A 13,965-nucleotide genomic window follows, 5' to 3' on the forward strand; every position below is an offset into this window, starting at 1 on the left:
GGATTTCACTGTTATATCATCACACCTAGAGAAGCAACTGCTACGATGGTAAAACCCATTTAATAGAAGAAGGAAAAACCTTTGCGAGATTGACAAGCATGAAAGGGAGTATTGTATTCATTGGTAGACCAAGCACCTGTACAAGTTGTCTTTCGTCCCTTAGTGTATTTAGGGGACCTCCTATTCCACTTGATTCCGTGACCAGGCACACGGTTTTTAAAGTGGGAAGTGATGCTCTTGGTATAAATTTCTTAGAGGGATATGGTATCATTTCTTCACATATGGGATGAATTGCATGTTACCTAAGATGGAGAATATTACAAGGCTTCTAAAGTTGTAATAAACTTGTAATGGCGACTCATTTAATAGTAAACATGGAAAGGAATCACATGTGTTTAAGCAATTATATCATATCGTCATAAGAATCATCAATCAACAACGGCAAATCGTACCTTAGAAATCATGGACAGGCCACAAATTGGCTTTGTTCTATCCCAATTTGGTCGATCCTTTTCGAAAGGCAAATCAGATTTAAAAAAAAAAAAACATTTTATTTGGACTGTGTATTCATTTTCTGCCATGTATTTGACAATGTGTTTTTGTTTTTTTTTCTTTTATTGTTAAGTGCTATGATCATATTTGGAATAGAGCTATATCAAGCATTGTATTTATAAAGTCAGCCTTTGAATTTTGGAATGGAATACAGTCTGCATTTCGCAAGCAAATAATTCCACTTGTATTAGACATATATATTGATCAGCAGTCAATTTTACTACGCTTTAATAAGCAACCACAAAAGTGGGAGGAATCAGCAAGGGCTCATGGATTATAACTTACACGTCAGGTGGATGCCAATTAAACATTTCAAATTAAATTTTGAATCTTTCAATTTAGAAAGTCATTTCAGATGGGAAAACTGAAGATTGCTCTTGGATGAGAAACCCACCTTGCTATGACCCGGCCGGATATCAAACCAGGATCCTCTCGATTGCTATGCCTTATTGCTTTATCCACTCGGCCACAGCAACGGGATTATATATGAAAGTCACCAGTATTGCTACCAAGAAATGCTATAAATTCAAATAATGGTCACTCCTGATGAATTTCAGTGAAAACCGACCCTCAAGGTCCCGAGGGGGTTCAGTACCTCTAAGGAATTACATCAGAAAGCAATTTTTAAGCCATTCTATAAGTTAGAGGAGTCAATTGTTCTTGTGGAACTTAAGTCAGTGTTGTACCTTCTCTAATTTGGCTGAAAATCAAACTAATTTTTATCATTGTTGCACCACATATGAAAGTAAAATTGTTAACTACACAAACTGAGTGGAACATGCCATGTTTCCTAAAAAATCGCATACCAATGACATTATAAAAAAAAGTCAGCAGTTTACCTTTACAGGTTGGCTGAGCACCCGACCATGTTGTGCTGGCACTGCATATCCTGCTGTTGATGTGACCGGGTGCAATGGAGTAGCCCTCAATACAGTCATAGACACAAGTACTTTGGTATTGGTTACTATTCGTACAGCTGACTGAACCATACGGTATGTCGGTCAGTGCTGGATTACATGTCGCAGCTGCAAATAAAAACATAAAAATAACAGAAATGTAAAACAAAGTTGAATGATGAAACATGAACTTGACATGATTCATACATGGAAGTTTAATAAAAAGAGAGGTTTAAAATTAATTAGCATAAAGACACGTCGCAGATGCAAAGTTCTTTTAAAGAAAATACATCAGGCAAGTAAGGCAATTTTTGGAAATATTTGTCTTCTTTGAAAAGAGGAACATCACATTATTCAAACGATATATGTGGGCTTGCAATTAGGGGTCAACTTATTAAGTAAATTAATTAAAAATTTCAACAGATTTCTAATGAATTATCACACCCAACAAATGTACTTGACCAAAACATGGAGCATACGTTATTACTATACCTGAACATTGAGCCCTAGTTCCTGACCACTCGCCATTGCTTTGACAGGTTGTGGACGAGCTTCCAACCAAGTCATATCCAGGCATACAATAGGTATTACATTCCGATCCATAGACCATGCCATGAGAGCAGGAGACAAATCCATGATTAGGCGCATTAAGGAAGGAACATGTAACAACTGTTCAAACAGAAATATATGCAAACAACGTGATTAATTGATACATCATAGAACATAGCAAAGAACGAATATTAGCCTAAATTACTCTAGTGGACATGTATAGAAATTTAAGGGAGAGGGAGAACTTGGACTTCTGTGCTTGCTTGCTTGTGGAAAGGTGGATTGGTAAGGGTTGGTGGGGGGGGGGGGGGGGGTTGGGTGGTGGATGTAGTCTGGGCTTTCCTTGTGGTATCTAGAATATTTGTAAGTCGCCACTCAACCACCTTACACTAATCACAAAAAAATAATGAGTTATATAGACTGCGGATAGTCCACAGTTTTATCATTTTGTCTACCAATTAGTCAAAATGTATTCTTGCTTCTCTCTATTACAAGATATAACACTCTATTCTAAATGGGTTGCGACACGTAAATGGAATCCCCATCTGCTTGCCCTCCCATTCGGTATTTGCTTGCTCCAAACTAGTAAAATAATCAGCAGAAATATTTGGTTAAATTTCACTGTTCTTTTGGCAAGTCTGGGTGGACTTACAGAGGCTGATAATTTCTTTTCCAGTACCTTTAAGTCTTTTGCTGATGATGCATTTTCTTTGTTTGCTAATTAAGCCAAAATAAACTTATAAGCACCTCTGACATGAATGAAAAAGACACAACCATTTTCCAGTATATTGCCAGCTTTGTCCTTGGCACTGTAAGAGATTTTGTGCGGAGAACCTTGTACCGTAAAGTAGTCTCCGGGTTCACCAGATCCAGTCCCTAGCCATTTCCTGTAAGATTGAAAAGCTAGACAAAATAATAGCAACCCAAAACATAGTTCACATTTGAGAATGCAAGGAGAACCTGATCCCAGTTAAATTGGCCAAATAGTGTGAAACACTCACATAGTCAATAGGGGACCATTGCAATCTTCATCTCCCTCTTAAGGAGGAATCCTGATCCCGCAATTGTGAAGTATCAGTGAACAACTTTGTACAGTTTCTACAGCCAAACATTGAAACTTACGTTGCAAAACCACTGCCTTTGTCACCAAAGACAACGTCAAGCTTCTTGTCCCATCTGACCCTTACTCCACTCTCCTTTGCATTCGCGATGACATATTTATTTTTTGGACATTTTATGCGGTATGGTGGGCTACGGTCAGGCGCTGAAATATTACGAAGGAAATTTTAATCGAGAATTATTTCGAGGCAATGTTGCATCCATCTTTCTCTTCTAAAATGTACATTTATTATACTATCTCAATAGGTGGGAATATCAGACAGGATAAGATGGCTCTTTAATAGTCGGAGATACCACTGGGAAAGATCTTGATTTTCAAGACACTTAAATGTCAAGAGTTTGAATGATCTTGTCATTTTTGATGAGACAGGCCCGGAAAAATATGTTACAGTACCCAGTTTCCCAAACTAAATTGTCTTGATTTCACTTAACTAGTATCTAAGACCTAAAAACACCTATTCTATGCTCCATGGTGATGATTGACTGATCTAATTGCAATTGATTGTAATTTGATTTGAATGCAATTGATTGCACACTGAATAAAGGTTAGTAAACAACAGGGGCGTATCCAGGATTTTCCAATAGGGGGGGCGTCAGGCATGAATGATCGCCGTCCTGGGGGATGGGTCTAAGGGGAGGGGTGTACAATTTTGGCTTTTGAAGGGCTGAAATACAAAATGGTGCCATATGCATGGGCAGCGATCCGTACTTCCGAGTGGGGGGGGGGGGATATGACCTTGTTGACTAAGCGTAGCGCCACCATGGGTTGGCGCGAAGCATACAAGAAAATTTTGGGATTAACAAATCCTCTAGATGGCCGGAAACGGCACTTCCCGAGGTTTCTAAGCGGCATATACCCAACTTTAAAATAGGGATGTCATGTCCGAAATATCTCATAATCAGGATCCAAAATACCTTTTTTTTAATTTCGGGTGTTATTTTGGGAAAATTGCCCCTGTCAATTTTGTTTCAGGCGCAACGTTAGGTTAGAATGTTCGAGAGCTCTTTTATATTATTCGATGAAGAAAATGGCCTCATGCAGACTATTATAGGCCTATACACATGCAATACACAATTACACATAGTTACATTCCTAGGTACCGATTGCTAGGGCATCCAGGTGAAACGTGCATTAAGCATTACCCTTGTAACATGAGATTCTCAGCTGTTCGAGGGAACATGTACGTGTGTAGGCCTACTATAGGGCCTATATGAATACTATGAGGGTGCATATATGTACTATATCAATACCGTGGGCGCAATAATACATTTTGTTGTTATAGGGCCAATGAAGCCTACAGTCAACTATTCTTGCTTTATAAAGACGCTTTATTTGAAAAGATCGCACTGCGTTTATGGTAGGCGAGAAATGAAGCTAAAAAAGAGCCGTAGATTAACGATGATGCATAAATGTAGGCATGAAAATATTCTTATCCCTGGCATTTGGCGGGGGGGATATGGTGTATTACATCCCCTCCACCCATTTTCATGGCGGGATATATCCCCCCTTCCCCCCAGGATCGCCGCCCATGGCCATATGTGATCCATTTTTCGACCTTAATAATAAGCAACATTTCCAGTAAATATGGACACAAAATGCACAATTTAGTATGGCTGGCATGTCACTTAGTGTTTATAGTGATAATACAAACACAATTACCATCTATGTTTCTAAAACTATTATGCCGCCGAACTTCGCCAGAACCTTTTTTTGGCAAACAAAAAATAAAGCATACGGGAGGGAGGGGGGGGGGTTGAGCGATCACCGACATCTCACTTAAAGGTCGTCATCAATTTTTTTTTTTTTTTTTTGCTAAACTTTTTTTTTTTGGTGACAGCCGATAGGGGGGGGCGCGCACCTGTTGCGCCCCCCCTGGATACGCCCCTGAACAACAACACACACATTTATCAAGCAAGACTCATAGGGAAACAAGTAATTTTGTGACTGAGAGGATTTTTACTGTCAGATTCCACCATAAACATCATACACTGATCTAGTTTAGTGCCGCTTACGTTTTCCATCTAGAAACTTTCTTAAGTCTATGAACCACTTCCCTCATCACAAATAACCAAATATATTGTTGCAGAATACAGAAGCTGCTATACCCTTTTGCCTTGTGTACCAGCAGCATTTTGCTGTTTATCTTATATCAGGTAGCATATTACAAGCATTTCTTGCAATAACAAAAGTTAAACATCGATGGAGGCCCAGGCATTGCATAGGGTAAAAATATTGTCTTGTGCAATTAGTTTAGTTTAGAGACCCAAGGATCAGAAAAACTTACAAAATGCATATTTGGGACCCTATCCATGTTAGATCGTTGATGAACACCGGCTTATTTCAAGCCTTCTCTTTTCTTAACCGTGATGAGAGTGTATGCCCCAGCATCTGACCACTTTCTTAAATACTGAGGTAGGCAAAGAACCCATTCAACATCACTGCAGCCATGACGAACAAAATTGTTTCGAAACAAATTCCAGAAACAAACCCCATTTCCCAAATTCACAAACCAGCAATAACAAATCCACACTGCATACTTTGCACATCACCACTGCACTGCAGCGATTTTCGAATAGGTCAAGAGAATCTGGCTCCTGGCGGAATTTTGATCCTGGAACCTAAGGATTGTGAGGCAGACACTCTTACCGCTGAACCAAGCCTTTGGCAAGTTTTGGCATCTTGATCAAGCTTCATAAAACTATCTATCTATATGGTCATTGGAAAGTATACTTGGGTGTATAGGGAGCAAAGAGGCATGCATTACCCATCACCCGTCTTCCCCTTCTCATCCTCGGTCATTTATTACCATAACAAATAACAGATTCAATTAATAGTTAATGATCCCAGATTTTGTATGGAGTCGGTAGAGGGGCAAGGAACAAGTACGTTTTATCAGTAAATGTTATAGTTCAACCAATGTAACTTACGTGGGCCTCGTCTCCTCCTGCAACCATCTGTAAATGAGAGCATAGATTGAATAATGCTACACAGAGAGGCAGAATAGAAAATGAAAAGTATGATGAAAGGTTTCTTGGAAGTCATGTATGCAAAATTACTGTACAAAATGTACTTTTATCTTAATGACTTTCTAACTCTTTAATCCAAGTGGTATACATTGCAACATGAAATCAAAAGGTTAACAACCATGAGACAAGAACAGCACTGAATAAGAATTATCAGACATGTGTCATGATGATTAATCTAATAATCTGCCTACAATTTGTCAACAAAACCTATGAAAACAGTGTCCATCTAAATTCAAAATCATACTACTAGTAGTAGTAGTAGTACTAGTAGTACTGGTCAGTTGTACATTCAATCAATGTTTGTTGATCAGTCTTATCATAACTGCCAAACTAGATCGGCCATATGAAAGGCTATTCTCATTCACTGTGGGGGATCCGTAGGCAGACTTGGTCAACAATAATTAAATTTATGGTTTTGCTTAGTCACAATTATAATATATATGTAAAGAAAATACACAAAACAGCTTTCTAGGCTGAGCAATTGCAAAGTAGAAGTCTTGATATATTTCAATTCTGAGTTCTTAGTTATCAGTGACAGGTCAAATTGAGTAATGGATAAGAGGTTATAATGTCACCTATAAATAGTTGGGTGGTCTAGGGATCATATTGTAAACCTACTGTCAATTTATTCCAGTTGACAAATGGACACCTGTATTGGAGGTTTATTCAATATAAGGATATAACAGTCACTGAATCCAGTAGTGCCTACTAGTAGTAGTAGTAGCATGGTGACTTCGAAGTTCGGACACTTAAGACTTAAAACACCCCAAAACTAAATCTTCTGGTATAAATCACCTGAAAATATACTTCATATGGTGAGAGAATTGTGTTATAGTACGATACACGGCCAAACTTTCTTTCCTGCAAACTGTTTTCCCGTTGTTTTCCAAGAAGATTCTTCATGATTGTGGAACTGGTATTTCTTTGCTAGAGTATTGCGAAGTTTGGACACGCAACCCACAGTGTGGCGCTGGTGATAAAATTGGTGACGCAGTTGCTCTTTCAGTAATTATAACAGACTTCATAGATCTTCGTCATTTTATTGACAAGTATGTAAGTAATTTCTTGCACACGGGTCATTTTGGAGAGAAAATAACTGTAGCTTCGTACTTTTTGGTGAAATGTGGCTCTTCCTGTAGGTTTTCATGGTGAAATCGTGTATTTCTTAGGGTGTCCGAACTTCGCAGTCTGCCGAACTTCGCAATACTGACTATACTACTACTAGTAGCATGGTGAGCTCATAATTGACGCACTTAAGGATATGAATAAAGATGTCTATCAACGAAAATTCCAAGTCACTCAACTGTATGCTTTTTACATATGTATAGTTCTTCAGGAATGTAATATTCTCAAAATATTTATTACTCTGTGACTACACAACATACAATTGAGAAGAATTTGACCACATGTCTGCGGTATACGTGTCAAGTTCATTCATTCTAAATTGACACATTCGCTAACTAACTGTAGTGAAGGCCTAAGTATACATCCATTGACTTTGAATGCTGTTTGCTATGATCTGAGCCTCTAAGTCTAAGCTCAGACAGGTTAGGTCCCATTGAGTACTAGTGGTATCATACTGAGGTAAGTTTAGTTATTTTTGGGGAGTAAAGATTTCCAATGCCCAAAAATATGTGCAAAACTGTGGGGAGGGTGTTAAAAGATTAAACAACAGTTTGATCAGCATAATATAGTCAGTATTGCGAAGTTCGCCATACTGCGAAGTTCGGGCACCCTAAGAAATACACGATTTTCACCATGAAAACCTACAGGAAGAGCCAAATTTCACCAAAAAGTACGAAGCTACAGTTATTTTCTCTCCAAAATGACCTGTGTGCAAGAAATTACTTACATATTTGTCAATAAAATGACGAAGATCTATGAAGTCTGTTATAATTACTGAAAGAGCAACAGCGCCACCAATTTTTACCAGCGCCACACTGTAGGTTGCGTGTCCGAACTTCGCAATACTCTAGCAAGAAATACTAGTTCCACAATCACGAAGAATTTTCTTGGAAAACAACGTGAAAACAGTTTGCAGGAAAGAAAGTTTGGCCGTGTATCGTACTAAAACACAATTCTCCCACCATATGAAGTATATTTTCTGGTGATTTAGACCAGAAGATTTAGTTTTGGGGTGTTAAGTCTTAAGTGGCCGAACTTCGAAGTCACCATCCTACCTGATGTGGATCAAAACTCACCTAATATGTAATTTGGCTGCAAAAAGTTTAGGATGCCTGCTGTATCGTTGCTAGTAATATTTGAAGGTGCATCAATTACGAAGGTGCGTCAATTACGAAGCCTTTATCATTCTGTACTAGGCTAGCCTATATTACTAATTCGTACCGTGGCGTAACGCTAGGCCTAGCCTATCACACATAGTTTCTGCGTCCCAACGCCTATCCTACCAATACCAACGCAGTAAGTTCTGTGTGTGTGTGACGAACAGTTAAAAACACATCCTCGCCATTGGTTTGATTAGTTCCATTTTAATAATTTTTTTATAAAACCTTCCGTTTTATTTTGCGTCAATCACTCCTTATTACCAGCAGTGTTACAATGTTATTTTGTAAACTCTTTCATATAGGGTATTATAGTGGTATTCATGACCGCTCGATTCACCGACGCTTCCATGAAAAGGTCGCCAATAGCAAAGAAGGATATAATGCCTTGGCTACTATTTTGGCGGGCAGTCAAATTGGTGCGCCGATTGCACACGATACACTGTTTTCTCAAAAAGCTGCATACAATGACCACCCCGACCACTGAAGGTCATATTGCCGTGACTCCAACGCCATTTCGTCGTCAGAGAAATAACCATGTTAAACAAAAGGCCGTGGCTATTCTTACAACGAGTCGTAACAATTATTTATAAACTAGTCTTACGACAAAGGCAAATTCAAGCGCAGTAAAGTAAATAAAGCAACTGCGCATGTAGTAGGGGTAACCCTAACCCTAAACATAACCCTAAACCTCAATCCTAACCCTTACCCTAACCCTAACCGTAAATTATTGTTTCTCCTCGTCGTAAAAATAGTACTCCTGGTCATGAAAATAGCAACTGCGCATGCGTAGTCGGGGATTATTCTTACGACTAGTCGTAACAATAGCCACTTTGTAAACAAAATAGCTATAGTAGAGCTGGCGAGGATTCGGTCCTCGGGCCTCTGGGTAAGTTCCGGCCAGCACGCTTTCGCTGCGCCACTATGCATCAGTTTAAAAAATAGCGGACACTTTTCATGACGCATTTCATCTTATTGTAAAATGTGCCTACTGAGAAAAAGACAAAATGTGCCTTTATGTCAAAAAAGCTGTTGTCAGTGTATGCCATACGTGATGTGATAGAAACCAGAGTAAAGAAGAATTATATTACTCTCAAAGGGAGATAAAATACACCATGTTCGATACGACTGAAAAGAGAGGGGAAATACCTTTCACTCTAAAAAGAATAGAGAAATAACCAGAATGCAAAATGTAATATGGTTTCGATGATGTAACATATGAGCAGTTTTCTTCATGAATCTGACGTAATGTATAGTGATTGTTTACAAGGGTTTCACAATTTGACCTCTGATGACCCTAAATGACCTTTGACCTTCACCAAAAACAATAGGCTTCTTAAACTCAATGTGGTACTTCTACACAATAAATTAGTGGTCGGCCCAAGTTTCCGCCAGTATTGAGATATCGTGAGTACAAGTTTTTCACAATTTGACCCCTGGTGACCCCAAATGACCTTTACCCAGCACAAAGGCTTCTTTTATACAATGTGTTACTCCTACACCATATATGAGGTCTGCCAATGTTCCCCTTCTTTAGATATCGTATTAACGAGGTTTTCACATTTTGACCCCTGGTGACCCCAAATAACCATTGACATCTGCCAAAAAACATAGACTTCTTGTACTCAATGTGGTACTTTTACACACTAAATATGAGGTCTGCCCAAGCTTTCTTCTTGAGATATCGTGTTTACAAGGTTTTCAAAATTGTACCCCTGGTGACCCCAAATGACCTTTGACCTCCACCACAAACAATAGGCTTCTTTTACCTAATGTGGTACTACTACACACTAACTATGAACTTGTATGAAGTTGGTCCGAACTTCCCTTCTTGAGATATCGTGTTTACAATCTGGGCGTCACAAACGCACACACATACGCCATCAGGAATGCAAAAGTTACGATTATCATCGAAACCAAAAAGGACAATTTAATTGGTATTGTGTGTTAATTATGACAGCAGGAAATATTGACCCTTGAAACCAAACACGCTATAAGATTTTGCAAAGTCTTCGATGTGGATAGGGGATAGTGTACTGTGGACCCATCTCATATAACGTTTATGACAGCATTTGAAATTTCTTCAGTTGTTACCATTTCATAAGACATTCCTTTGGACTAACAAGTACGTTGTAAACTCAAACCGTTATTGTAAATAGATACAACCAGCTGAGTTGCGGTGCGATGACCGACGAGAGTGGGTTATTCGATGATGAACGGGAAATTCGACTCTAGCGTGATTGTAACTATAGCCTGATGTAACTTAGAATAAACCTGTATAAAGTATATATGGAGATTGATATATAACTACAGCGTATATCAAAATAGGGCAGGGGATACTACCCACCCAACCCCCACCCACTTCGCCTTTATCCCTTCAATCAATGAACATGTACAAATTAGCCAGAAAATCAAGTTATTACAAACTAAATGGGCTCACTGTTTCATGGTACGTCGTTTACTTTTACTGCCCATTGCACAAACTCACTGGATTCTGGCGTCGTCGCTGGATGTAGGTCGAGGTGCGTCTAAAGCTTGGTTTTTACCTCCATATGGTTATGCGAACATGGATATACATCATGGAAATTCAATCCGATTTGCACACGGTAAGTATTTATACAAAATTATTTGGAGTACGATAGGAAAGAACAACCATTCGATCGTAACTGACTGGCCATTTTGGTCATGATAATAGTTAATAATTCCTCATAATTGCGCCAATTCAAAAGGTGACCTATAACATTGGGAAGTAATAGTTCGCTGTTGAATGTTTCCCCACAATTTTTATTTACCTTATACAAGGTAATAAACCGCAAGATTTCTCTTCATACGATCGAAGAATGTTTTTAAATTGTAAAAAGACCCTGATAACGATCAAGATCAAATCTTCATTTCCGATTACATAGGAAAGGTAACTGTTACGGTTGGGCAGAAAATGAACACGGGAAAACCCCAGACATTCATAAGTTTGCAGGGGCTGGGCAACATTCCCCTCATGCATGGCTTCAATAAACGATATATGCTTCTTGAAATTGATATCGGAACAAGCATTCATGTATGCAATCAAATCACAGAACGCATAGTCATATATATATATATATATATATATATATATATATATATATATATATATATATATATTTATTTATTTATTATTTTGCACATAGCTTTGAAGGGTGTGAAGAGTCACGCACAAAGAAACGTCTCATGCCGGCAATCTGACCTAGTTTGTAGGTGTAACAGAAGTGTTAGACACCACTTTCGATCCCCCAAAATACACACACAGACACTATTGTACAGTCAGTACATACAGCTGCCGTCAATACCCACAGCACAGTGTATAAACGATACAGCGATGAACATCTCAGGTCCAGCTAAAGATAACAAGGTATCAAGTTTCATTACTGTTTGCATTTTGTAGCGACACGAACAAATCGTCACTTGCAAGCAACAGAAAGTTAACTTTTTCAGATGGCCACACGCAGTTTGGGGCGAGTCTTCAATGCCTTTAAAGTAACCACCCCTCCCATACAACATTCTCGACCTCATCACTCATGATAAGCAGCTGAATGAGCCCCCTCCTATAAACAGAGCCTATACATGTTAAGATAATATTTCCAGTAAAGAAACGGATTATTTTCGTTCTACATTGTTGTCTTTGAAGTTAAAACCAGTGAACTCTATAACCATAACGACTAAAAAAAAGTTGTTTTTCTTGACCGTGAACTTATGCCCTTCAAAACCAATTTCAAGACGTTTAAAACTCAATATATCAAGTAAAAACTATATATCATGCGCAACTCAGTCTGCCACGGTTAACCCTGATTATAAACAATGCGATGAGGTCGGGAAGGGCAAGCGACACTGTCACGGTTGGATCAGGGAGTTGTTATGTTCCATAACAACTCCTTGGTCGGATCTGTTTTTACCTCCATGGTCGGATGGGCTGTATACACTACGTTTAAGCAGGGAGATGTTCACAACAACTCTCTGGTTTAAGACGATCCATAAACTAATATATATCATGTGAACATTATTTGAAGGGGGCGTGGGGTTTTCCCCAGAATGCGAGGTCGGGGAAACAATGCGGAAAAGAATTGATTTGCTCGTATACCAAAGTTACCATTTTTGCAAATTTTCATAACTGGCTCATCTATTTATACCTGACAGATATACAATTCTTCGTCTTGCAAGACGAAGAAATTCTAACACACGCGAGGTGCAGTTACTTAACCCTGTAGTAAAAATAGCAATAAATTACTGAACATATACTGTAGTATATATAATAATGTATGATCGTCCCTCACACTCCCTTTCCCATACCGGTATACCCCGGTCTCGACCCACCTTTCTTTCATAAAGTCACGTGCCTGGTGGTGTAAAAGTCATATAATGCCACACATAGACTTCAGACAAAATAATTTACGATTTTATAAACGAACAAAGTTCGATGCAGCTGATATTATAATGACATCCAATCGTCCAATTAAAACTTACGAAAGTTAACTCGAGTAGAAATACGAATTTGCATTTAAATACAAGTCGGCATCACGATGAGTCTCATACATTCTCTACACGTGAATAGGTTGAAACCAAAATACTGCGATTTGCAATTTTTCCTTCGAGTATTACCCATACTTGTTTTATGTACATTATTACTAGACAGACCACAGAGGTGGGAGGAAGACTTTTCTAGCACCTGCTAGTGATACACCAAGGGTTGCAATAAATCCTGTTTACACCCATGACATGCTGACGGGAAAAACCCCGCAGCTGTCCGAAGAAAAGCTATATACGTATCACGATAAAGAACAGAAAGCATGTCACAAAAAGACAAAACGTGAAAATGAAAACCCGTACCTGTAAAACTGATGAGGAAGATCAATAAAACAGCAGTTCTCAAACGTCTTTCCTTCATTTTATGTAAATCAGCTCGGCGTTAATATTCTAGTAATCCACTCGAAAATCTGAGCAGACCATCTCCGTCGCTTTCTTGACACTGATTCAACAAGTTTGATAATGTACCAGATAGAGGTGACATTTGTTTATATAGAACGTTGTAACGAGTACAAGTCATGTGGACTATTCCATTCTTCTTATGGGAATATTTGTTAGAGATCTTTGACCACGACGTGCATGGTAGTATGGTTGAATGGTGATGTACTTGGGCGATATAGGTGCGGTTTGCTTTAAAGGGGAAGCATGTAACACTACTTGGTACCGTTAAACCTATATATAGCTGGTAAACCTAAAAAAAAAAATCATCCTGATCCTTGGCATTTTTCTATATGTAACTTAAAAGTTGGGAAGTCTTCCACCACCTTTGTGTTCTGTCTGTGATAATGTGCTCAATAATAATGTACATAAAAAATATCGGTAATATTCGAAGGAAAATGGTCTAAGTTTATTCGTTTCAGTTTTTGATGATCTTGTTACATTTTAGTTCTCACATTCAAAATGATTAAATTGCATTTACACCTGTGTGTTTTTATAACAATAACATATGAAAGAGGGCTTCGGGGACTGAGATTATCCTCTGC

At 38.6% G+C, this 13,965-nt stretch overlaps 1 protein-coding gene across 3 annotated transcripts in view; it reads right to left on the bottom strand.

Moving 5' to 3' along the window:
* The window catches only part of LOC139980164 (uncharacterized), a 64,231-nt gene extending 50,790 nt beyond the window's left edge, over positions 1-13,441 (bottom strand). Inside the window, exons 1-6 of one of the 3 annotated variants that reach the window (XM_071991605.1) lie at positions 13,286-13,438; positions 6,045-6,071; positions 3,120-3,261; positions 2,745-2,884; positions 1,941-2,117; positions 1,392-1,577 (exon numbers count right to left, since the gene is read on the bottom strand). In XM_071991605.1, coding sequence (XP_071847706.1) covers positions 1,392-1,577; positions 1,941-2,117; positions 2,745-2,884; positions 3,120-3,261; positions 6,045-6,071; positions 13,286-13,343 — 730 coding nt within the window. In that variant the 5' untranslated portion in view covers positions 13,344-13,438. Of the gene's footprint in view, positions 1-1,391; positions 1,578-1,940; positions 2,118-2,744; positions 2,885-3,119; positions 3,262-6,044; positions 6,072-8,489; positions 8,539-13,285 lie in introns of those variants that run through there. The other 2 variants (XM_071991607.1, XM_071991608.1) reach the window with 2 other exon arrangements.
* Between the last annotated feature and the right edge of the window lie 524 nt (positions 13,442-13,965).

This window comes from Apostichopus japonicus, chromosome 14, assembly GCF_037975245.1.
Source record: "Apostichopus japonicus isolate 1M-3 chromosome 14, ASM3797524v1, whole genome shotgun sequence".
Lineage (NCBI taxonomy): Eukaryota > Metazoa > Echinodermata > Holothuroidea > Aspidochirotida > Stichopodidae > Apostichopus > Apostichopus japonicus.